The 25,372-nt window shown below is 46.8% G+C and overlaps 4 protein-coding genes across 4 annotated transcripts; 1 reads left to right on the forward strand and 3 right to left on the reverse strand.

The window, feature by feature from the left end:
• Positions 1-5,399: 5,399 nt before the first annotated feature.
• On the reverse strand, positions 5,400-7,305 carry CLAFUR5_05983 (1-phosphatidylinositol 4,5-bisphosphate phosphodiesterase 1; the record flags this gene model as incomplete). Its single annotated transcript, XM_047905131.1, has 3 exons — positions 5,400-6,738; positions 6,792-6,846; positions 6,921-7,305. 3 exons carry the CDS (start codon positions 7,303-7,305, stop codon positions 5,400-5,402), a joined length of 1,779 nt encoding a protein of 592 aa, XP_047761758.1.
• Positions 7,306-7,910: 605 nt separating this feature from the next.
• On the reverse strand, positions 7,911-8,940 carry CLAFUR5_05984 (uncharacterized protein; the record flags this gene model as incomplete). Its single annotated transcript, XM_047905132.1, has 3 exons — positions 7,911-8,240; positions 8,291-8,353; positions 8,470-8,940. The coding sequence occupies 3 exons, from the start codon at positions 8,938-8,940 to the stop codon at positions 7,911-7,913; spliced, it is 864 nt and encodes a 287-aa protein (XP_047761741.1).
• Positions 8,941-12,388: 3,448 nt separating this feature from the next.
• CLAFUR5_05985 (uncharacterized protein) lies at positions 12,389-13,084 on the forward strand (the record flags this gene model as incomplete). The annotated part of the gene is made up of 1 exon (XM_047905133.1): positions 12,389-13,084. One exon carries the CDS (start codon positions 12,389-12,391, stop codon positions 13,082-13,084), a length of 696 nt encoding a protein of 231 aa, XP_047761744.1.
• Positions 13,085-13,694: 610 nt separating this feature from the next.
• CLAFUR5_05986 (Initiation-specific alpha-1,6-mannosyltransferase) lies at positions 13,695-14,888 on the reverse strand (the record flags this gene model as incomplete). Its single annotated transcript, XM_047905134.1, has 1 exon — positions 13,695-14,888. The coding sequence occupies one exon, from the start codon at positions 14,886-14,888 to the stop codon at positions 13,695-13,697; it is 1,194 nt and encodes a 397-aa protein (XP_047761919.1).
• Positions 14,889-25,372: the final 10,484 nt, after the last annotated feature.

Consider the following 25,372-nt stretch of genomic DNA (forward strand, 5'->3'; position numbering starts at 1 on the left):
CTCTTCGAAGTCAACGCTATATTTCTATAGAAACCCTCTTATAACTAGTCTTACCTTGAACTTCTTAATAGCTCTACTAATTATTCTTTTCACATTAAAGACCTACCTAGAAGTAATTAGATTCGTACCCTTTAGCGGTACAACTGCTTCCTAGGTGTTATTGCTTACTAAGGCAATAAGTTCGTTCTCGATTGCCTCTCTCTATATATGTCCCTATTCGGGGTCTCCTACGGCTACCTTATAGGACTTTAGGATTGACACTTCCTACTAATAGGCTATAGCCTACCTAACAGTAGCAAGTATATGTTCTTCTACGTCGTTTAGAATCTCCTCTACCTAGCTTATTATAGGGTCTAGATAGAACATCTAGGCGATAAGAGCCTTATAGTGTTTAGCCTTATGCTCTTTAGAGTTATTATCTCCGTCTCCCCTTGACCTCTTATTCCCTATAACCTAAGGTAGCGCTAGGTGTTTAGATAGGTCGAACTGAACGACATCTTCCTTTTCTTTTATTAGAGTACCCTGATCTCTAAACTTCTAGTATTCCCTAATGTCCTTTAGGGGAGGGGGAAGTTATATAGACAGCGGTTGCTATAGTGTTAATGACTCGGGTAGGTTCTGTATAGATCTACCGTTATCGGCCTTCGATAGTATTAAAACCGCCTTAATATTTTCTCCTAGCCTTCGTAACGGTGTTTCTAATGATCCCCTATCGGAAAATTTCGCCCTAAAGGGCTTCCTCCTAATAGGATTGCGCTGTAGCACTCGACTCGGTTAGTTAGTAAAGGTGATACTAAGATCTATATCTCCCCCCTTCTTATTCTTAAACTAGTCGACGTGACTATACGCTTTTATAGCTTTTATATCGGGATCCTAGAACAGCTATTATTTTGTAGTGTTTTCTAAGTAGCCTATAAACACGGCTTCTTTTCCTCGGTTTATGAACTTGTCTCTCCTTAAGCCTTAAGGTTAGGCTCTTAGGTCTATATAGACTATAGCTTTGTATCCCTAGACGTAGAAATGGTCGACTGACGGTACTTGGCTAGTAAAGGCTTCTTCTAGTAAAAGAGCAATACTATTAATGATCGGACTATTAGGGAGTCTATTTCTAATTATAGTCTGTGCTTATAAAGCTTCTAGCTAGAACTTAACTAGTATACTAGAGTCTTTAAGTATAGCCCGGACTGTATTCTTAGAGGCTTGAATTGACCTTTTTATAGGTCTATTCTAAAGAGAGTTGTAGGCATTAGTTATGTCTATCTAAGTACTAAACTCCTTCTCCTACTCTTTTAGCAAGGCGAGAATTTCCTTTATACTATTACTCCGGATCGTAGACAGAAAGTACCTTGACTACCGTTCTGCCTAGACCTTCTAATCCCGTAGGGCTATAGGAGCGTCGCTCCTAGCCTTTAAAGGGATTACCTACTTCTTCCTAGAGAAGTTGTCTATAATCTTAAGCCAATATTTGTATCCTAGCCTAGAGACTACGCCCTAAAAAGGCCTATAGATATCAATAGAGATGAGGACTAGCCTCTCCCCTTTCCTCTCTATAGTAGGTCCTTTGAACTTCCTTATATTTATAAGGGAGTAGACCTTGTAGTTCTAGTGTTTAGAAGGAATAGGAATAGGATCTTTCTTATTAGTGACTCTATATAGGTTTCTTAGTAGTCCCTTGCTAAGGTGTATACATCTTCTATACTATAGCTCCTACTGATCTTCGGACTTAGTATTAGCTATAGCGGTACCGTTACGTTCTTAAGAGAGTATACTAGTATACTATAGCTTAAGAATTTCCGAGATCGAGTAGATAAACGGTACTCCTCCTCGAAGTTTAGTCTAGACAACGGGTTTACTAGATAAGGATTTTAGGGTGAAACTAGGTAGTTAGATAGCAAACTATTAGCTAAACTGATTCTACGAAACAAGACTAACTCTAAGGCTAGGAACAAACAGGACATTTTCTAAGACAATTTGCTTTCTAGAAGGACTACCTATTACTACACTTCCTATATATATAGCTTATAGATAGCCACCCCTAACCTTGATCCACTTCCTCTTTTAAAGAGGCTTTAGTGTCCTAAATAGTAAATCTTTGGCTTCTATAGTAGAATAGGCAACCTCATTAATATCATTATCTTCTAATAGTATCTTACAGTCTAATACGTCTTCCTAGGTCGTATAGGCCCTTATAGGCTTCTTACTAGAGGAGGCCTTTAGCTTACGGCTCTCCTTGATCTACTTTGTAAGGTCCGTTATTACCTTAAGGACATTACGAAGGTTTAGTAATAATGACCTCCTACGAGGTAGTAACGGTTGTCTCTTAGTAGGGTAGGTAACCCTAGCTAGTTTGTCCTTGTTCCTAATAGCCTACTAAGCTATAGAAAGGTGTAGGCACTTGCTTATAAAATAGTCACTACCGTAGAGATAGTACGTAAGCTTGCCCTAGAAACCCTTCTTAGCGAATATAGCTATCCCTTAATAAATTATTGATTCTTGCTTCTCCCTAAAAATTATAAGAATGTCTTGTAGTAAGAGATTCACCTAGGCATCAATTGTATCGCGAATTGAGCCAAATGAGTCTAGTAGAGCTACTAAGAGTTGCTAGATCTTTCTGTCCTTAGTCTTAATGTCTTAGAACTAAGGCGAGATTGAAACAGCCCTCCTTATAATTAAGCTAAGCTCCTACTAGGCGTTATCTATTAACTAGTCCTCTGTTATTACGAAATTGGTGTATTACTAAAGCAAACTTCTTCTAGTAGCGAGAAGTCTTCTCTTATATTTAGCTTTAGCCTATTCCTATAACTCCTTCGTATACCGGATCTCGTATATTATCTCTTAATTATCTATCGACAGACAGATATATATCTTATATAGGGCCGTTACATTATGCTGTCTATACGATACCTTCCTTATCGCTTAATCTAAAGGAAGGGATGACTCCGATAATATAGAGGGTGTCGCTATAGATAGGGTTGTAGCGGGAATGTCCGTAATAATGTCTTCGAGAACCTAGTCAACCTGCTTTATCACTAGGTATATTCTTATTAGCTTGAACTATATTTCGTAGTTCTCTCTTATTAGAATAGATGCTACTCTCTTTCTTATAAACCTAGTCTCGTTCGCTATTTTTTATAAGTTAAGGGATAGGTTAGCTACCCTTAGGTAAAAGGATATATTCGGTCGTACGCGATCGGATCGAAATAGGATAAACCGAACGCGAGGTTGATAGCGGAGAGGATGGCTATCCGCCGGGAAGAGGAGGAAAGTCAGTCGGTAAGGATCGTATTAGTACTAAGACACTATAGCGTAACTCTCTTAGTAGAGGGGGTTTCTAAGACACTACGACTCTCTTAGAATAAACAGTTAGTCGATACGAACGCGATGTCCGGAGAGCGACTCTTCTTAGTAAGCTCGCCTACTTGTCTAAGGTATTAGTATAGGCTCCCTAACTCGGAGTCTAATAGTGCCTTACTAGGCTCTTTTACGTCTTATATATACCTATAGCACGGCTATAGCTTCCTATATAAGGCGGGTACGGCCTCTAGTCTATCTTCCTTTTGTTCTAAAGAGGAATGACTCTAATACGACTTTATCGAGGGCGAAATACCGAGTTACTAACCCGGGCTTATAACCTATTTAACAGGTACGAGTTACGTAGTAGCAGAAGACGGCGGATTATACGAAAGACGAAGAAGGACCTAATAGGATAGCGTGTATCTATATATAGTATCGCTAGTATTAGTATAGATAGATACTAGGTGTCCGGATGTTTGCTAGCCTATAGATAATACTAAGCGTATCGAGGCTAGTTATCGTTATTGACAATCATTTCCTCTATATTGTCCTATGTCCTACTACCCTATACGTCCTAGTCTACGCCTATCGGCTATATACTAAAGGGGAGCCGGGCCTAGTTAGATTCCCTCGCCGTAGCTAGCAGAGCACGTGGCCTCCCGTACGCCCTAGGTTACGTATCCTTTATATCGTTCTCGGCCCTAGGGCGCTTATACCCGACCGCCGCTAGCTAGTTCCGGTATAGACTAGCCTTACGGTCGCCGTAGAATCTTAGGACGACGGTTCTGTTTATAATTGCCTTGTTTTTCGCTAGTTTCTACTATACGCATTCCGCGCTATACGATAGGTAGTACCCCGGACAGTTCGCGTACCGTCTCGTAGCCGATATATAGTCCCTAGATATATAGTCTTATATATAGTTCGAGTAGGCCTACTTGTTTATATACGTATAGGTTTAGTATCTATACTGTTAGTATTTAAAGCATTAGAGGACACGGAAGGATAAGGAGTGCTTTTCTACTATCTTAAGGCTATATTGCTAGACTAGGCCTTGTTCTATTACTAGATCCGCCGCTTTTGCGTCTTATAGCTATACGATTAGCGCCGAGGCCTTCTTGCCTTCTAGCTATATCCTATAGAGCTAAGTCGCCTTCTAGATTAGAGAGTTAAGAGTGACCGGGTTGTCCTCCTAGAGAGCACGTAGGTGACCTTAGTTAGTTAGGTCGAACTCTTTAGGTATGTCGTAGACTAGGATCGTAAATTACTTCGTTAAGACCTTCGCTAATACCGTAACCTTAGATACCTACTATAGCTATGCCTCTAGGTGCCTCCTAGTAGTAGTAGAGCTAGTATAGATCTATAGAGTACCGTTAGACTATTAGTTTACTACGACTACCCCTAGTTAATTAATTCGTTAGGCGAGCTCCTTATTCGATAGCTTCGTAACTTCGGCCTAGTCTTCCTTTACTATAATACGGATCGTAACTATATCGTACGTTAGGCGGGGGCCTAGTGTCGATGCCGCGACCGATGCCTAGCTATAGGGGTGTTGAATCCGGGTGGCCTTGTTAATCGCCTAAGACGTCGTCCTTATTTCTTGTTGCCCTCGGTGATACGACAGTACTAGCGCCGTGCGTAGCTGAGTGATCATCACCTAGAGAGGCCGGTATAGGAGCTGATCGTTGGTTTCTATGCTTTTTGCGTCCCCTATAAGTTGCTGCTAGTTGTCTTGGGGGAGCTTCGCCTGTGGAGCCGTAGGCGCCGGTGGTGCCGTAGCCTGGACTGCCATTGCCTGGGAGTTGCCTAATGCAGCTAGGCACCTCCGCGGCGTTTGGAGCTGAAGAAACAGGGTGAAGAGAACTTCAAGCTGTCCAAATTGAATGAGGTAGAACTCCCTCAATTTTAGGGCCAGTAGCCTGCTTTGTAGATCGTTGGAATGGCCTTGATAAGGGCTTTTGAATGTGTCGTGTTTAGCGATGGCGCCTCGATCGATATATATCGTGAACAAATTCCATTCTCGACGGATGTCTGCGTTCGTCTCCTTTGGCTACCTGGCGTCACTCGCCACCCAGACGAAGGCACTCGCAAAGTCGCAGGCGAGGCCACTAATCCGATCCTGCGATTCCAGCGCCAAATCTGCCTGAAGATGCGTCCACAATCTCAAACTTGACTAATAGTGTACAATGCGTCTCTCTTCCCTTGAGATCTAGCATCCGGATAAACGACCACCCTGGGGCAGCATACATTAGTCTGACAGCAGAAACAACGAACACTGGATTCCGGGCAAAGCGATCGTCCGATTTGATCAGGATGCGCAGGAAGGCCAGCTCGTTATCTGCGTACGTCCACTTCAAGGTTTCGTTCCAGATAGGGTCGGTAGGGGGTGGATTCTCGCCCTTGTGGAGTAGCTGCAATTTATGTTGCTTGTACACACCTGTCTTTTCCTTCGGATGGTCACCGGAGATATCGTCTGGGTGTACCAGAGTGCATGTCACATAAGGTCGGATCTCGTCAGCTTCTCGATCCTCTGGGATTGGCAGATCCGTTGCCCCTGCGATGTGGAGCTTCAGGACCTTTTTCTTGCCACTGTCGACGATTCCAGATCCATCAGCACGAAGGGCGGCTGGCTTCAGTACATAGCCGTCGGAGCCGGCGAATAGTGCTTCGTTGAGCTGCATACTGTGGTCGAAAGTCTGCCAATTCAGAGCACAGATCTGTGCACCGATACCCCAGAAGGGCACTGGGCTCAAGTTCTTGGAACTGATTCGTGTACCCTTCGGAAAGACACGCATGAGGTGTTTGGCGTTGTGCTTACTGATCTTGTCGCTGTGTGCGGGCATGAGCTTGAGCAGACCAGACTCGGATACGTTGATGAGGTGGTGATGGGGCCCATCTTGCAAGTCCTCTTCGAACCATGAGTTGTTTCTGGGCTTTACCGACTGTGCATAGACGCCCAGTTCTGCAAGCTCCGGAACGATGCCCATGGCTGGATTCTGCTTCTTTTGCTCGCGGTACTTTTGATGATCAAGGCGAACTTGCTCATCTTCGTCCTCGTCTGAGCTGGAGTCTGATGACTCTCCATCACCATCAGGAAGATGGAACTCAACAATGACACCAATCTTGGAACCGAGCTCGGCCAGCGTCACATGTTCTCCAGTTCCTGCCTGCTCTCTGGTGCCCTCATTCCGTACAGCCTCAGACAACAGTCTGTCGCCCCATACTTCACGCATGATATCAACAAGTCGTGATTGACCGTGCGCATTGCAGTGATTCTCTAAAGAAAGAAGGACCGGCGCAGCTTTGTAGCCAGAGCCTAGCTGTGGCGCGGCGGCTTCTGTATCGATAACATCCCGTATCGTCTCGCAGACGCTACGAAAGGGTATATGAGAGGCCAGAGTATAGCCATGTGTGACTTTTGGCTCGTCTTTGTCGTCATCATTGTCCCTACCGGCGTCAGTGTCAAGGTATGGGGAAGCATCTTTCGAGTGAAGACGAACCATGCATCAATCTCCACACAACGAGAGCCAGTCCTGAGTGCGGATTCGTATGCCTCTGCCAAGACGACGAGTCAGAGAGGTACCGAGTATGTACAGAAGCGAATGGCTCCTTCTCAGACTACCACGTACCTGCCGATGATGTGCCATAAAGTTGATGAGCCAGCAGATAGGTGTTGTGCGAAGATGAAATGAAGTACTCCGTAAGCGGATGTGATCTATCCAGCACAGCAGGAGGGACATTGACATGTGGCCTGTCGAGCAATTCCTTGAGAGCGCTAGAAGTGGCATCGTTGTCCAGTGCAGCGTCATTTGCATTGAAGATCTTGTGGTCGACCAAGAACTTCTTGACGGCGTGGCTGACACGGAGCTGCTCTTTAGTGATCTTGGTAGGCCGCGTAGAATGACCGCCGCCGGCCATGGAATCTGGTTGCATTTCTTCTCCCAGATCCTCAACGTCGGTCTTCGCCTTGCCGAACGGATTCAGCTTCGAGAGCCGGTCAGAGAGTCCCGACATGGTTGCAGAGTCGTTCGAATGTACTTTGTGTTGTTCCGTGTATGTCACTTCCCGATCGGCCACGGGATCGGTATATTACTCGGGAAGTGGTGATCTTGCCGAAAGCAGGTGTAACTCCAAAGTCCAATGTTGTGAGGAGCAATCGCCAAGTGTGGTCATACGCTCGGCATCTACGGCCCGAATGAGTCCTTCCAATGCATATTTACTTGAGTCTTAACTGGAACTTTACTGTCTACTAGAAAAATGCACAACATCATCGCTCAAAGACCGCTTCGAGTTCCTTCGATTCGACAACGCCTAACTAGAATCTCGAAAGAACCGCTGACCGTCACGGCCTTTCCAGGGACCTCGAGGTGACCGCCTTGGCTGCTCATCCTGCTCATTCACTTATCATCCTCCAATTCCTTCAAATATAACATGAAAGTCGGATCGCTGTTCCACTTGGTCTCTGCTGCCGTGAAAACCGTGATCTTTTCGATGGTCAGTCGCTTGTTTAAGTGCTCTGGCCCTCCTCTCTGTATCAGGAAGTAAGGCAGAGCCCAAACGGCCTCCGATCCCAGAAAGGCGGAGAACTCCGCCGAACCAGGTGTGAAGTCTACGCCTGGCTACTGTGGAGCCCTTCCCAGAAACATTGGTCCTTTGCTGGGGACTGTTGCCTTCATGATCTTAGCCATCATAGCCTTGGTCGGATCGTTGCCGACCTGGTGGACGGCCATGATCTGAAGGTTCGATCGATTGTCGTCAGTCGTATATTTGGCCCAACCCAGCCACATGACATCCGAGAGCTGAAAAAGCTTTGGCTTGGACATCGTCGAGGTATCCCATGTCCCCTTTCTGATCAATGATTCGATTCTTCTATCCGGGCCGTAATTGTACTCTGCGACGAGAAGACCGTGCCGAGGATAGACGTAGTTTTCGTATTTCGCGCCGGTGGCCTATAGCTTTGTGATCAGCACTGTGTTGCTTGTAGAAGTGAAGCACTTACAGGGTATCTCTGTCCCCCCTCTGCTGGGTGCTCTCTGGTATGCTCAAAGACCGCTTTCTTGTCCTGCAAGCACTAACATTAGCCATGGCCCATCATCATTGCTCGATTTTGCCTGTGGTGCGAATTGATAGACTCTTTTGGGCGTAACTGCTTGATGCAGCCCAAATCAAGGAACTCACCCCCTTGGCATCACGATTGATTTCCGAATTATCAAAAATGTCCTTCAATCCTGGATCCCTTTCACCTCCAGTCCAGTCTCTAGATTTATCCTCCCATCCCCACGTCTCGAGATCATCGTAGTTGTTCCACGGGCTAGTACCTTTCTCGGGAGGAACTTCTTCAGGGTTATCGAGCCAGCAGAGGAGGAGTTCACCCCTCTTCTTAGCAACCGCGTAATCGTCGTCGGAAGCTGCTGTTAGCGCTGGCCAGCCCGTGTAGTCGGTATCACGGGTGTAGAGGTACTGTGAATGGCCAAGATCGCGGGCGTATGAAGCATTCGTGTGGGTGTAGAGTCCCAGCTGGCGTGAGTGAAGCCTGTTGGTTGTGGCTGCTGGCTGCTTGACCACAAGCGCGGAGTATAGCACAGCTGCCAACAGAAATGCGACTGTGACAGGCCTGGCATACTGCCAGAAACGCTGAGGGAGTGTCATGACCGATTGTTGCTGTTCCGCTTTGTGGTGCACGATGAGCGACCAGGTAGGACGAAGATTTAGGTATCTGGTAGTAGCTTGAGTGCTCTCCGCGTTACCTGTTACGGCTTGTTGTAGTGTGGACTCACGACGGACTGGCCACTATAGGCTGGTAGGCCAGCGACAGAAAAGCCTTGCTGTTGTTGGGTCGATATTGAGCCTGGTGTTCTTCGAGCAGTGCTTGTCGAAGCTATTGATGGTTGTTCGTCGTAATGAAGGAGGCCCGTAAGAGGAGTGGTAGAAGTAGTCCACTGAGGCAGCCTGCCATGTGGCCGTCCGCAGCTCGTGATGGTTACATGTCTTCACGTGCACGACGCTGAAGTCGTGTGCAACTCTGAAGCCCGATCAAGTGCCATGAGCCTCATGCTCCTTGAGCTACAGCCCTGCATGTGCGTCAGACATGTCTGTCGACTATCAAAGTCATGTGTCGAACAGTCTAGATGCATGGTTTTGACCCCAAGGGTTGTTGGCAGCTTGCATTGCCAGTCGGTTTATTGCAAGACTGGCCTTCGCAGTGTATGCTTTCTGGTGTCCTGCGGCACGGCAACACGCGAGTGATTCGCGTAGGTCGCTGCTATCTATATATCGCGTTAGCACGCCTGACGGTTCAAGCAATGATGGTTCTGACACGGGTATAACGCGCTCGGCGGCAACGATCTTTGTCCTCAGCCCTTGCCCCTACTTCTGCATGCTTTGGACCAACTGCTGTGGCGATCAGCCCACTCGTAGAGAGTGTTGCTCCATGCTCGATGAAGATCTGACGATCAGCCTCGGCAAGGGCTGGCCGGCAGAGATCTCAACTCCACGACTCTAGAGAAAGGACTTTGATCACCAACATAGGCACGAACAACCTCGATGAAGATGGCCAACGGTGGTGTACTCCAGCCAAATCCGCTAGATCCGACCGAGTAATTGTTCCCAGCTGGTACGTGAGGGGGCATAGGAAAGCTCTACGATGCCGGTCGTAAGTCTGACAAGGTACAGTCGGATGCACGTTGGCAAGGTCAGAGGAAAAGTCCTACTTATGAGGATTTGCTGCAAGATTGTGATTCGCTGGCTCAAAGGTGACTCCAGGCTGTCTCCATATGGGCCACATGCTTCAGGTGGCCTGGACTTGCTCGGGTCACCAGGTAGATCTTGTCTTTCTCAAGGTCATGGCCATGCTGGACCATCACCTCTATAGCTAGACGACCGCGATAGTCGTTCTGGTAAATATAGTCATGGATGACGTCTGCAGACATCGTTGAACGTGTGTGACTGCTGAGTTGTGGTATTATTAAGCGCATGGCATATTGTGACTGACCTGACTTGCTGGAATCGACTAGAGCTTGAATTCTCGAAGCGGAATTATTGACACCAAAAGCTGCGTGTCATTGACAGTGCAATTGGTGCTGGAGCACCACAGATGATGTGCTGAACGTAGAGTCCTAAAGGCATTGCGATCTGTCGAGCAATGGTATGGAGGATGCAAGTTCGATAGCCGCACCAGTCCACAGATAGATCTCTCATCGAGATCTTCTTCAGCCAACGGTATCTGATGGCCGAACGAGACGATGGGCGCTGATGTTGATGAGCAAAGAAAGAAGTAGAAGGAAAGGGGTTCATCGGGCTTTCCTTGGCGATTGTCGGATTCACTTTCCTTTCCTGGCGAGTCCGACAGCAAGAACGACCACACGTTCACTCATCACATAGGACAAAACAAGATCACGAATTGCACCACAAATATGCCTGAGACCACAGGTTCACTGTCTTCCGCCTACGTATGATCATTTGCAGCCATTACCTCCCAGGCCCATTGACCCACTGGCTTTTAGTCAGAGAAAGCGTGCCGCGTTCGCCCATCTTGATGGCAAGGAGGAAGTGATTGGGGAGTCTTTTTGATGCGACATAGGTGCCGGATGGAAGCGCGAAGCTGAGTCTGACCGAGTCGCTTACCATCGAGATAGTCCAGAGGCGGAATTGATACTCACGCGGTCGCTTTGCAAAAGGAACGTGTGCTACGCGAGGGCTTCGTCCACTCGAAGATGTGCCGGACGACACAAGTTTCGTATTTCTTGCGCTACAAGCCTACCTCGACTCGATTTCGACACAGCGAATGAGCTGTTACCGTACGTGGGTGACTGACGAAGCTCATACAGTGCGGGCGCCGAGCGAGACACGATTTGCATTGCACATTTTGGAGCCAGTACCACATAAGTCAGCACTCTGCTCCTCGAGCATCGAAAAATTGTCGGTATGCGGACCAAGTGCGAGTATGTGAGCCCTCTTGACAGAATTGCAGTGCATACTGTGCTAGCCTCTGACACTCGCCGCAAGTACAATGACATTGTGGCCAACCCATATCGTTGTTAAGAAGTCACGATGCGACACGGACAACTTCTGCAATGCTCACGAATGTGGCATGGATCTCTACCGCACAAGCGTGGTCTGGCAGCTGTCATGCACTTGTCAACCTCTTGCGCTCCTCAACCTGATTCTGGACTATATCGATTAGTCTCACAAGCTGGGCACCATACACGGCAGTAACATAAGGCCGAAACTGTTTGCGTGCTACAGATCTGTCCCGCTGAGACAAGCTGCCGTTATTATCTAATGACGATCAACCCTCGAGCCTCACTGCGCGGCACCGTCACCTCTGCGCAAGCGCCTTGACCTTCTCCCTCCTTCCACACCGTTGGAAAGAAAACCGGCCGTCTGCAACGATCCGGCTGATTTCAAGGGTCATGCCGACATCTGGTCTATTGAACAATCCTTGTCGGCAGACGACGTCTGTAAGATCTGGAAGAAGACGGTCATGGCCGCAGGCGACGTACCTTTGCACAAGAGACGAACGCATTGGGAGATTGGCTATGAGTAAGTCTGGCGCCTTCAATGCAGTGGAGTGATGTGCTGTATGTTCGCATGTGGCTAAAAATTCGCGAATGGTGTAGCTACACAGTCAGTTGGGTTGAGGGCTGTGTTGGGATGGCTACGTTGCAGTCGGTAGACCACCCTTTATGTGATGGTAATCCGGGCAATGAGTGCTATGCGCTGTTGGTTGCAGCCTATCGACGGTGTGAGTCCATAGGTTTCGTGGATCACGATCGCGAACTGTACTCTGACAGCTCCTAGGTAACAACGGTGGCGTTGGAGGATACATCGATGCTGGATGTCTTCGATATCAATTCGATGGTGGTCTAGGAGATTGATATTGTCTCCGTAAAGTACGCATCCCAGAATGAAGGTCTTTGAGGCAAGTCTTCTTAATCAAAGCCACCAGCGAGATCTGCAGCTTTTCATGTCTTGTCTCACGGCCTGTCGTTCCTAGACATACTTGTCACTATCTGTAGCAACGCATAAGATACAACATCACCCGCATGATGCTAAGAAGACTCACCAAGACCCAGTGAACAGTATCGTGTGCATAGACATGCAATCGCACGAAGAGATGACTACCCACCCGCGCCTCATCATCACCAATCCAGACCCAGACTCCCCCAACTCCAACAGTTCCTCCACCTCGCCACCGTCACCAGTAACCTCAACTACCCGCGCCGAATGCATCAAGACCCCATCTAGCAGCCCCTCGATGTCCGAAAACACTGGTACCAGAGATCAGACCCACTTTCCAGCCCCATCAGATCAGCCTCATCGCTACCTCAGACTCACGACCTCTCCCTCAAGATCAGAGAAGCAACACCGCGATCTAAATCGACAGCTGGAGCTCGCGATCGTGAGGTGTGAGAGCGTGGAAACCATGAATCAACATCTGAAGCAGCGAAAAGCAGAGCTTCGCCAAGAGAACCAGTACCTGAAGCAGCGGGACGCAGAGCTTCTGGAAAAAAACCAACACCTGAAGCAGCGAGAGACAGAGCTTCTCGAAGAGAACCAGCACCTGAAGCAGAGAGAGGCAAAGCTGTTTCAAGAGAACAAAGCCCTCCGAGCTGTCGTGCCCAAGATCGTGGAGTCCCGCGAAGAGAAGATGATGGACGATGTGCTGCCCATAGAACTGGCGGTGTTGGTCCTCGTAGTGGTTGCGGTGGGACACCTCCTCTACCTGGCAATGGGATACCTCCTTTCGGTCTTGCCTCAACCCTTGACCGTTATGGGGTTCAAAACAAAGTAGAAGAAGGAGCAGATTCATCCGGTATAAAGAAGGATCAGTATGGGGCGAGCAGGTCTGGCGATTCGAGATGAAAATTCTCTATATCCGCACGTCTGTCTGCTTCGAACAACCTCAAATTCACTCGTCGCCGTGACAACAATGGCAACGACCAAATCCTCCTTCCTCCTATGCAGAACCGAATCATTCATACGCCGACGCTTCTCCTCAATTTCTCTCAACAAAGCAAAAATCCGCAACAAACACTGGCCATTCAGCACTTGAATAGCGATGTATACACTCCATACCCATGCAATCAACCCCTTCTATGCCATGCCATGCGATGCAACCCATCTGTCCGTTTCGTGACGGCGGATGTGGGACCATTGCTGTAGGTCCCGTGTCTATATGTGCAAGTGAATCAGGCTCGTCTCTCGAGCCAAGCGATACCATCTGCGGTATCAATCCCCGTGGCGCAATGTGCCCTGTTCGCACTTGCTTGCGTCTGTGCGTGGAAGCTGTTTCGTGGCAATCTTAAGCCTGCGGTGATGTCGCCGCTCGACTGCACTTTCCGGCAATGAGCCGTAGTCTCTTTTTTGTGTGATTCCCGTAGAATCTCCATGCAGCATGGGATCTAATCTTTCTGTTCGCCGATGTGCCTTTCGAATTCAGGTTTCCAGGTACCCTCGAAAGTGTGATGTACGAAAGCCATCGGGTCATCGATGTCGCCAGCGCCCATTTGTTGGACGCCTGGCGAGAATGATGTGATGGGTAGTACCACGACGTCGCCGACCTTCTTGGCCTGCGTGATGCCCGTGAACTGCTGCCAGGTGATGTTGCCCTTGCTCGTGGACATGTCAAAGTAGTCTGGGTTGTTGAAGAACTTGAAGATGGTATCCGTCCACAAGGCTGGACCGGTAAGCTCCACCACGTTCTTCATGACAGCCTTCATGTGTTTCGAGTCAAGCTCGCCTGCCTTCTTCCTGCGGAGAGTCTCCTCGGTGATGGTCGCGACAATGTCAACCAGTACAGGGTGTCCAGGCTTGGCTTGGATGGTCCACTGACAGAACTGGATCCTTCGCGAGTACCAGTCGTGCCAGTCCGGTCGATCTGGATCGGCCTCAATGCCCACCACTAGTCCGTAGCTACTCCGTGGCACGTCTGCTGGCACCCACTCCACTGCAGACTTCAGCGCGGTCGTATCGATATCTGTGTAGATGCCACCTCTTGCCAGCAGGATGAGGTAGCGGAAGAAGTCTGCCTTCAGAACGGCAGCAGGTAGGGCGTTGTAGGCCTCTTGCACTTCTGGTATGCTTGCGTAGAAGTGTCTGACCAGGTGCACCGCTACAGAGTCCGTAATAACTTCATGCACGAAGCTCGGATGCAACTCTGTCCAAGATGCCTCTGCTGGCCTCCACTCCTCCTGAAACTCGCCCGACGACGGCTGGTATTTCCACGTCTGCCAGATGTACGCTGGGAATCTGCTCTCGGCATCGTAGGGGAAGGTGTAGGCGAGTTGTTGTCTAAGCGGCTTGAGCTTGAGATGCTCGAATGCAATCTGTGGGCGAGGCTTCTTCGAAAGGGCGACTCGGGCGTGGTCTTCGCTCGGTGCGACAGAGGGTGCTGGTTTCGAGCCTGCGACGATGGACTTCACGGAGTCCGGTGCGGCATCGACGATCTTTCTGTTGTCTGCATGCGTGCCCGTAGGTTTCGGTGAATTGTTAACCTTGATGTTCGCCGGCTGGTTGCTGTTGTGCGTGTGGCGGAGGAGGAGAAAGCAGGATAAAATTACAGCCGCGACAACGAGCGCTCGGCGAAACGTGAGCATGGCTGCTCGGGGTCACTGTGCGGACCTCGTGCGGGATAGAGAGTGTGCGTGTGGAAGTGAAAGGACAGAAAGCGAATGCAGGGAGAAGCAGCGAGGGTGCTGGTGAGAGTTGCACGGCGACAGGCTGTTATGGTTGATTTGCTGGGACGGGCAATGCAAAAAGCTCGGGACATGCGCTTGGAGCGGGAGTCGTTGTTGCCCCTGTCAAAGTCGTTAACGCATGGTCCAGGATGTCAATGTCAATCAACATGAATGCAGACGGGACTCTCGATGGTTGGGATGACGATAGACATCCAAGACACTCATTGCCGGAGGAACTCGAGCGTGCATATATCCTCCCACGCCTCCCCACGGAAGCAAGCGTCGGAAGAGTGGTCGTGGCCGGAGGGGATCTACCTTGCCACGTGCTTGCCTACTAGTAGGCAGTGAACAGCGTACCTTTTTAGCTACTGCAGGCTGCAGCACAGTCAGCGGCGACAAGGAAGCGACGCCACGCTCATGCCGTATGCGTATGCTAGAAAATAGACGAATTACGTGTAACGATGGCTGCACGCATGCTCGTAAGAAGTGGAATGAAGATGCTGGCCGCGTGTAGTGTATGTATATGTATATGCAGCTGTCGCCGTTACAGAATTCCTCGCCCTGGCCATCGGTGCGCTCACAGACTCACAGACTGTCACAGACCCTCGCGTCAACATGGCGCGTTTCAGGTCTTTGGCAGCCGGGACATGTGCTAGCCTCCTGGGAGTCCGTCCATGGTGCATGAAAACTAGTACTGTAGGTATGATTCATGGCGTGCATGGATGTCTGCTAGAGCTGGAGCAGAGTTTGGGAGTGACGTTGATGGTCAGCACTTGCGCCATACACTGCCATCCAACAGACATTGTTTCCTCCCTACATGTAGCTGCTGGTGATGGATGGAGCTCGCCACAGCTGTACGGGGCCTGCGGCATCACCTGGAAGCATGTGTTGCAGCAAGCGTTCCACCGCCGACGCAGCTTGCACGCAATCACAGCGCGCAGACGCTCGTACTACTGTAGTTCTACTGTACCAGCAGCCAGCTGGCCCCCAGCGTCAGACCCACCTCCCACCACCAAGGACACGCGTCTCGCCGACTCTCCAGTTGAGATCTCCAAACGCTCCACCACCACTGCCTATCGCTCCACCTCGGGACACTCCAACGGGATCTGCTCATTGAGGAAGGAGGAAGGAGGCCACCGTCGCATCGCACCTCCCTCCGGAAGAACAAAGCACACGGTCGCAGACGTGGACGTGGACGCGCATGTTGCAGCAGCACTTCATCGCCTTCCTGTATACTGTACATGACACCGATCTCTGTTTCGCGCCAACAGCTTCCATGGCCAAGACGCGTAGCATATCAGATCTCATCAGACCTGCGACTTTCCGACGTGGGAGCGGCGACGGTGTTGCGATGGGCTGAAACACAACATTGCACTGAACTTCGAAGCGGCATCCGATCTTTAACAGGCATCCCTTGCTTCCGACATGTGCACGAGAGGGACAAACGATTTCTGATGGAAAGCTGCGTCGGACCTGCGTCCCAAACTGAAGCACCATCAAACGGACGTATGCTGTCCAACACTTCTTCCACCCAGCCGGAGCAATTCTTCCACTTCGTGCTGCTGCACCGGATTCTTGATCGACCAGGGCCACTCTAGCCGTAGCGTCAGTGACGCGGTCCACTGAGGACCACTCATTGAACGAAGCTACTGCGACACAAGTCTCGACTCACATCGAGCAACAGTGAATACCACCCTTTCCACTTCTCCGCATGCAACATGTCCCCGACCAAAGAAAGGAATACGACTCCCTCGTTTATCCAAAGTGAATCACGAAAAGCACGAGCAGCTCCACCCGAGGCCAAGAAAACAAGCTTTCCCAAAGAAATGGCGCAACGTTTCGCATCTTGCTTTTCACGCTCGTAACCCGCGTTCAAGTTTTGCCAGCTAACATTCCACGCGTCATACGGACCAAAGCGCCCACCTCCACCAAAAAACAACACCACATCTTCAATCGTGTTTTCTTTATCCAATATCAGGCCCATTGCAACCAGCAAATTTATATAGATAGATAGATTTGTCATTCCCCTGTTCTAGGACCCTGTTCGGCCTATGCAGGTATATGTCTATTGTTATGGTTACGGGCAGCCCGCGACCCCTCACTGCAGCTGCGTCGGCCCGGGTGAACCGCGGACCTTCCGCATCGGGTTAGCGCGGCTTGGCTTTGCTTGATAACTTCGCCGCGCCTCGCGCTCCTCTTTCGTAGCTTCGTAGAACAATAACTCTCTCATTCAGACCCTATAGTACGCGCGCCCTTATAGTTTGTTCTACTACCCTACCTAGATCGCGGATCTAGGTAAGGGACGCGTAATAATAGGAACAGATAGAACTATAGAACTCGAAGAACGGGTAGAGTTATATTAGAACATAGAATACGGTAAGGCGTATAGCGCGTAAATGCCTAGAGAACTTAACGCGGCGATATTATTAGTAGGTAGTCGCGCGCTCGTAGATAGTTAGGAAATAGGCATCGTTACGCCTCCCCGAACCTAGATAATATAACTTTATAGACGAACGGCGGTATACTACCGCTACTAAAGCCTAAGGGTAAAGGTAAGTAGCGTATATCTCTTTTCCCCGACCTCTCCTCTTTTACTTAGAGTTAGATATAGGACGATAACCGGCGGGTTATAGTAGATACCGGTATCGCGCTATAATAGGAAATAAATAAAGCTTACTAGAAAGCCTTTAAGCGAGAAGAAGGTAGTAAGATTAACTTAATAGAACTGTTCGAGTTTAAGCTCGAAGAGAACCTAGGCGGCGACCTAGACGAGGTGTACCTATTACTCGACGAGGTAGAGTACATTCTCGTATCCGAATACTAGAATATTATACTAGATAAACTTACGACCCTCGTATCCTAGTACCCGAAGACTACCTACGACTTCGTACTATAGGTAGTAAATATAGCGATTACTAAAGGTAGACAACTCGATATAATAGAGCGAGCTAACAACCTCTAAAACACCTAGTATACTACGCTATATACCGAGTATAACCGTATCTATAAGATACTACGAAGCGAGGAAGCTATAATATAGAAGATGGCCGTAGACCTAAAGAGTAAGAAGGATTATAACTAGTAAAGTTATAAGAGGTAGAGAAGAAGTATAGGGAGGCTAATAACCTATATAACGTGCTTTACTACTGAGCGGGCTATACTACTAAGCGGGCTACTTTTGCTAAGAACTGTACCACTTCTATAGATATAGCTATATAACTACTATTATAGCGTATATTGTCTTCAAACGAGGCCAAACTGACCTTAGCTATCTAGGCTACGAAACGCGACGCGATAATCACGAATCGACTTACTATAAAGGTATACGACGCGTCTCTAACTACACTAGGGTATCGATTGAATAGACGACCTCCTCGGGGTGACTACGAGCCCAATTCGAAGAAGCTTAAAGAGCTAGAAGAGAGGGTAATACTTAAGTATATACTCGAACTAGATCTTAGAGGTTTCCCGCTATTAAAGGCTAGTATACGAGTAATAGCCGATTCATTACTATAAGAGAAGGGTCTTAAGCCCGCTAGTCTTAATTAGATAGACAGGTTTATTAGGCGGCATCGTAAGCTAAAGGTTCGTATAATACGTAGATACGATTGTTAGCGAGCCCTAATAGAAGATCTAGACGTTATTAAGAAGTAGTTCTTACTTATACGTAATATAAAGGAGAAGTATAGTATCCTTAACTAGGATACCTATAACTTCGACGAGACAGGGTTTATAATAGGTGTCATTACGTCTTAGAGCGTCGTTACGGGTTTAGAAAGGCGTAGTAGAAAGAGGAAGGTCGTTTAATAGGGTAATAGAGAGGGAGTAGAGAGATAGCGTATTAGATAGCTCTTATACAAAGCGAGATTAGTAAGCTACGTAAGTCTAACGAGGCCCTTATATAGCGGAAAGCACGAAAGCGTAAGTATATTCAGTCTAGAGGGTCTCTAACCTTCGATAAGGCGTCGTAATTGATATCTCTAGAGGATACTAGGAGGCAGGAAGTGAGTAGAGAGTCGCTAGATAGTCTTCGGCTAGTACTAAGGCTACGACGCTATAAGCGATATAGCGAGTCGGGGCATAACGTACGTACCTATTAAGTAGACTCGCTAGATAGCGAAGAATCTAAAGAGGAATTATCCTCCTAGTAACGATTCTATAGGATGTCGTCGTATTAAGATACCGTCGCAATTAAAGTAGAAGTAGTACAGTTCTTAGCAAAAGTAGCCCGCTCGGTAGTATAGCCCCCTCGGTAGTAAAGCACGTTAAGCAATTTAGCGAGATTTATAAAAAGGAGAAGAAGAAGGTATAGGATACCGAAGCTAAGAACTAAGCTCTATAGAAGGAGGTTAACGATCTAAAGACTCGACTCTAAGCTACTTAAGACACTATATAGAATAGAGGTAGGGGCTACTCTAGTCGCCGACCCTCCTATTTACCTCCGCGCGAGACTTTACTTAAGTAGCTAATACGTAAGTATCGTAAAGCTACTAGTAGAGGCGGTAGTAACGATAATAATAATAGTAATAGTAATAACGACCGAGGACGTAATAGAAACCGTCTACAACCTAATAATAATAACGGTCGCGACTCTCTACCGCGTAATACCCGTATATAGACTCCCCTAACCGAAGTTTTAGAACGCCTATTTACTATTAACCGTACTCGATATTCGCCCCCCTTATCTATACTATAATATCTACTAGACTCGGATTTTCGCCTTATATCGCTAAACATAACACATTTGAAAGCTCTTATTAAGGCTATTCTAACGATCTATAAAGTAGGCCACTGCCCCTAGAATTAAGGGAGTTCTACCTTATTTAATTTAAATAGCTTAAAGTTCTCTTGACCCTGTTTCTTTAGCTCTAAGCGCCGCGGAGGTGCCTAGCTATATTAGGTAACTCCTAGATAATAGTAGCCTAGGCTACGGCACTACCGGCGCCTACGGCTCTATAGGTAAAGCTCCCCTAAGACAACTAGTAGTAACTTATAGAGGACGTAAAAAGTATAGAAACTAACAATTAGCTCCTATACCGGTCTCTATAGGTAATAATTACTTAGCTACGTACGGCGCTTATACTATCGTATTACTAAGGGTAATAAGAAATAAGGACGACGTCTTAGGCGATTAATAAGGCTACCCGGAATCAACACCCCTATAGCTAGGTATCGGTCGCGGCTTCGATACTAGGCCCCCGTATAACGTACGATATAGTTACGATCCGTATTATAGTAAAGGAAGACTAGGCCGAAGTAGCGAAGCTATCGAACAAGGAGCTTACCTAGCGAATCAATTAACTAGGGGTAGTCGTAGTGAACTAATAGTCTAACGGTACTCTATAGATCTATACTAGCTCTACTACTACTAGGAGGCACCTAGAGGCATAGCTATAGTAGGTATCTAAGGTTGCGGTATTAGCGAAGGTCTTAACGAAGTAATTTACGATCCTAGTCTACGATATACCTAAGGAGTTCGACCTAACTAACTAAGGTCACCTACGTACTCTCTAAGAGGATAACCCGGTCACTCTTAACTCTCTAATCTAGAGGGCGACTTGGCTCTATAGGAAATGGCTAGAAGGTAAGAAGGCCTCGACGCTAATAGTATAGCTATAAGACGCAAAAGCGGCGGATCTAGCGATAGAACAAGGCCTAATCTAGTAATATAGCCTTAAGATAGTAGAAAAGTACTCCTTATCCTTTCGTGTCCTCTAATACTTCAAATACTAACAGTATAGACACTAAACCTATACGTATATAAATAAGTAGGCCTACTCGAACTATATAGGAGACTATATGTCTAGGGACTATATATCGGCTACGAGGCGGTACGCGAACTATCTAGGGTACTACCTATCGTATAGCGCGGAATACCTATAGCGGAAACTAGCGAAAAACAAGGCAATTATAAACAGAACCGTCGCCCTAAGATTCTACGGCGACCGTAAGGCTAGCCTATACCGGAACTAGCTAGCGGCGGTTAGGTATAAGCGCCCTAGGGCCGAGAATAATATAAAGGATACGTAACCTAGGGCGTACGGGAGGCTACGTACTCTACTAGCTATAGCGAGGGAATCCAACTAGGCCCGGTTCCCCTTTAGTATATAGCCGATAGGCGTAGACTAGGACGTATAAGGTAGTAAGATATAGCACATTATAGAGGAAATGATTATCGATAACGATAACTAGCCTCGATACGCTTAGTATTATCTAGTATAACGTTAACTATAGTAAGGATATAGTCTAGAACTATTTTCTATACGAGCGGGACCCGTACGTCTACTACGTCCTAGTAATCTAGGAGCTATAGATGAACCCGTACTATAAGAGACTAACGACCTATAAGTTACTAGGCTATACGACATACCTACGAGGCGACGGCAGACCCCGTATGTACTTCTATATTAGTAAGGACATACTAGAATCCGACTAGGAGGTAGTATACTACGTAGACGAAGAAGGCGGGGGTAATATTACCTCCCTCTACGTAGGTAGTACCTAGATACATAACCTATATATATAACCGGGTCGACGACGAGAATTACCTATACGTAGTATCGGCTACGAACCTCTCGTCTTGCTACGAGAGAGCTAAGTATTCTTACGCTAGAGCGTCGTAGGCGTGACGGGCGCGTAATATAGGCGAAGCCGCGGTAAATAGAGGACTACTAGTAAAACGGGTATAAAAACTATCCGACGAGCGTATACTCGTATCGGGAGCGAGTCCCTCTTCTTTCTACGTATTAGAAGGGCGTGGAACCGTGGCCTATACGCTCGATAGGACACCTCTAGTATAAGTTTAGAATTTTTACCTCCGGAGACCGTAAACCGAGCGGGCTAAGCGACAAATATTAGACAAGCGGACTATAAAATAATAACTAAGCGGACTATACGACGGCGTCGAGCGGACTACGAAACAATCTAGTGTTTGCTAGCGGGCAATACGGTAGGTAGGTAGACACGCGACGAAGCCTATAAGGGCCTATTAAGTACCCGGTATAGGAACGAGGGTTTTGCCTAAGGTACTACCTATCCCGCTACACGACGTACCTAGTCTAATATAGTAGATTACGACGAGGAAAAGACGATAGCCTAAGTAAGGAAAAGACGGCTATTAGGACGGGGAAAAGACGTATAATATAAGTGGATTAGTTCTATAATCGGGGAGGATCGAGGGTAGGGTAATAAGGAACTTTATATTAGTTAGTAGGTAGAAACGTAAGGAGTACGCTACCCGGCGTAGTGTATACCCCGAGCAAACCTACGAGGTATAGACGGCCGCTTTCTAGAGATAGGCTACGGTAACGCGAAGGGCGTCGAAACCTAGGGCGTAGTATATACTAGTAGCGACGGCTAATACTATCTATATAGCCCGAGAGGACGGATACGTATGTCGGTCAATAGAGAGTACTAAAGGGCTGAGGCCTATAGAGGTAGATATTGGCTTAAGGAGCAAATAGGGAGGGAGGGCGTAGAGGGAAGCTTTTGCTCCGGGCTGACCTCTCGAAACGAGGCTATACGGTAGTACTAGATAAGTAGGAAAGCGCGGTTAAGACTTGTTACCTTATCTTATAGCTAGCTTACTAAATACGATTCCTTCCTTACCCGGCTATAAGAGGAGCTACAAATAGTGCTAGTAATAGGGAGACTAACGTTCTTATATAAGGTAGCGTAGAGTAATAGACAAATAAGAATTAACCAAATAATAGGGAGCTAATCCTAAAGAGAAGAACAGGAGGAGGGACGGCAAAACTAATAGTAAGACTAATAGTAAGACTAAACGGACCTAGACATAAACATGTCCTAATGCCTTATACTAGTAGACTATTAATCATTTAGTATAATGTGAACAGAAGCAAAGACAAGGTCTAAAGGAGCTTTCTATAAGCCTTAGACCCGGAGGAACACTATATTATAGTAATATAGGAACTATAGATCAACCTACACTCTAGGATTCTATCAACTATACAAGACCCGAGATACTACGTAGTAATAAACAGAACCGAGGGAGTCCTACGAACATATATCTATGTCAGTAAGAAGGTACTAGTAGAGGACTAGTAGGCCTAGCCGAGAACCGATAGGGATATTACTATAGTATAGCTTAAAACAACTTAAGGCTAGGTCCTGATCTATAGCGTATATAACCTACCTCTAGAGTCTAGAAGTAGCACACAACTACATACGCTAGGAAGGCTCCCGGAAGTAATAGACTAACAAAACCATAATATCGTAATAGGAGATTTTAACCTCTACTACCTAAAGTAGGGATCGGACTTCACCCTAGTACACTACTTCTTAGTAGGGAGGCTTATTAGTTAGATAGAAACAGCCTAAATAGACTTGATTACGCTAAAGGGAACAGAAACTTAGGCTAGAAACAACGGTTCTAGTACGCTAGACCTATACTTCATGTCCTACGCCTTAATACGACGGGTAGAAAGCTATATAGTTAATGACTAACTAGAGTCCTTATTAGACTACTATCTAATCCAAACCGACATCTAACTTATAGTTAAGGAGGAGAGGGAACCTAAGAGGAGGCTCTACTAGAAGTAGGCCGAGTAGACACTAGTATAGTAGCGGCTAGAAGGCGAACTAGAATAGGTAAACATTAATAATATATATATAACGGAGGGGATCGACTAGGTAGTAGAGTAGCTAATAGAAGCTATATAAAGGGCAGCCTAGGCCTATATACCTAAGAAGAGATGGTCGCTATACTAGAAGCTATACTAGACACTAGAGTACATAGCTAAAGTTAAGGAGGTAAGGAGAGCAAGAAGGAGATAGGAGTAACGACGTACCTAAGTAAACTAGGAAGCCTATAACAACGCGTATAAAGTAAAGAAGGCGCAGATTAGAAGAGACAAGACGTAGGAGTAGAGGTTAACTATAGGGATAATTATAGAACACCCGGAACAAATCTAGAGACTAGTAGAATAGGCTAGGAAACTAGACGAGGAACGAAACTCCCCGCCCTAGTTTCCCTTAATATAGGACTAAGACGGGGAAACGTAAACCACTCCGATAGGGAAAGCGAAAGTATTCGTAGACCACTTCTTCGGGACTTAGGTAGAGGCAGACCTAAGTAACATCCTAGGAACATACATTCCTCCGCTAAGGGAGGCTAACTAGTAAGTGTCTACTATAGAGATCGGAAACATTATTAAGAAACTAAAGGGTAACAAAGCCCTAGGCCTAGACAAGATCCCTAACTATTACCTAAAAGCTAGTAGTAGCCTTATTACTCTAGTACCTACGCCAATCTTTACCTAGTATATAAAGTAGAGGTATTACCTAAAGGCCTTTAGGCAATTACTAACTTACGTCCTAAGGAAACCCTAAAAGGAAGACTATACTAAGTTAAAGTCATATAGACTAATTACGTTACTGAAAATACTAGGGAAGCTCCTAGAGAAGGTCGTAGCTATAAGGCTCACCGGAATAGTAGAAGAACATAACCTCCTCCCGGTAACGTAAATAGGGGGGAGATAAAAAGATCTACCCTTATAGTAGTTAAACTGATTATAGAGCAAATTAGATATATCTAGTACTATAGTAATAATAAGGTAGCCTTACTACTTTTACTAGACATATTAGGGGCTTTCGACAACGTGTCCTACGTAAGGCTCCTATATATTCTTAGAATAAAAAGTATCCTAGCCTAGATAGTACACTTTATATAGTCATTCCTTAAGGACAGAACAACCTAGATCCTCCTAGGGTCCTTTAAAGCCCCGTAGACCCTAATTACGAACACGGGCATCCTATAGGGCTCTACACTCTCCCTAATTCTGTTCCTCCTCTTTATAGCCGACCTGACCCTACTCCTAGAAACAGTAAACACCTTAGTATTGGGGTTCGTAGATAATATAAATATCCTAGCGTAGTCGGGGTCTATAGAGGAAAACTACGTACTCCTAGAGGAGAGACATAGATAATACGAAAAGTAGGTAAGAGAGTATAGGGCAAAATTCGTACCGGACAAGTACTAACTTATCTATTTTAGTAAGGTAAAGACAAAACATAACTTAGTAGTACTAGTAAAAATCTAGGGGTTCGAGACCTATCCTATAAGGGAACTTAGAGTCCTTAGGATATAGCTAGACCCAAAACTTAGCTAGGGACTATAAGTGAAGAAGGCGTAAGCGAGAGCGGACACTAATAGACAATTAATCGAGAGACTTACTATATTAACCTAGGGGGCGACCTTTATAAAGGCCTAGACTATATATAAGGCTATTATTAAGCCCGTAATGCTATATAGAGCAGCAACTTAGGTAGCGGAAAAACACATCCCGAAGAGAATTGAGGACCCCCTTAATAGAGCGTAGGTAGCTTACCTAAAGAGAGTACTAGGGGTATATAGGTCAATCCCTTATAGGACAATAGAAATG

The sequence above is a fragment of the Fulvia fulva genome, chromosome 5 (genome assembly GCF_020509005.1).
Source record: "Fulvia fulva chromosome 5, complete sequence".
NCBI lineage: Eukaryota > Fungi > Ascomycota > Dothideomycetes > Mycosphaerellales > Mycosphaerellaceae > Fulvia > Fulvia fulva.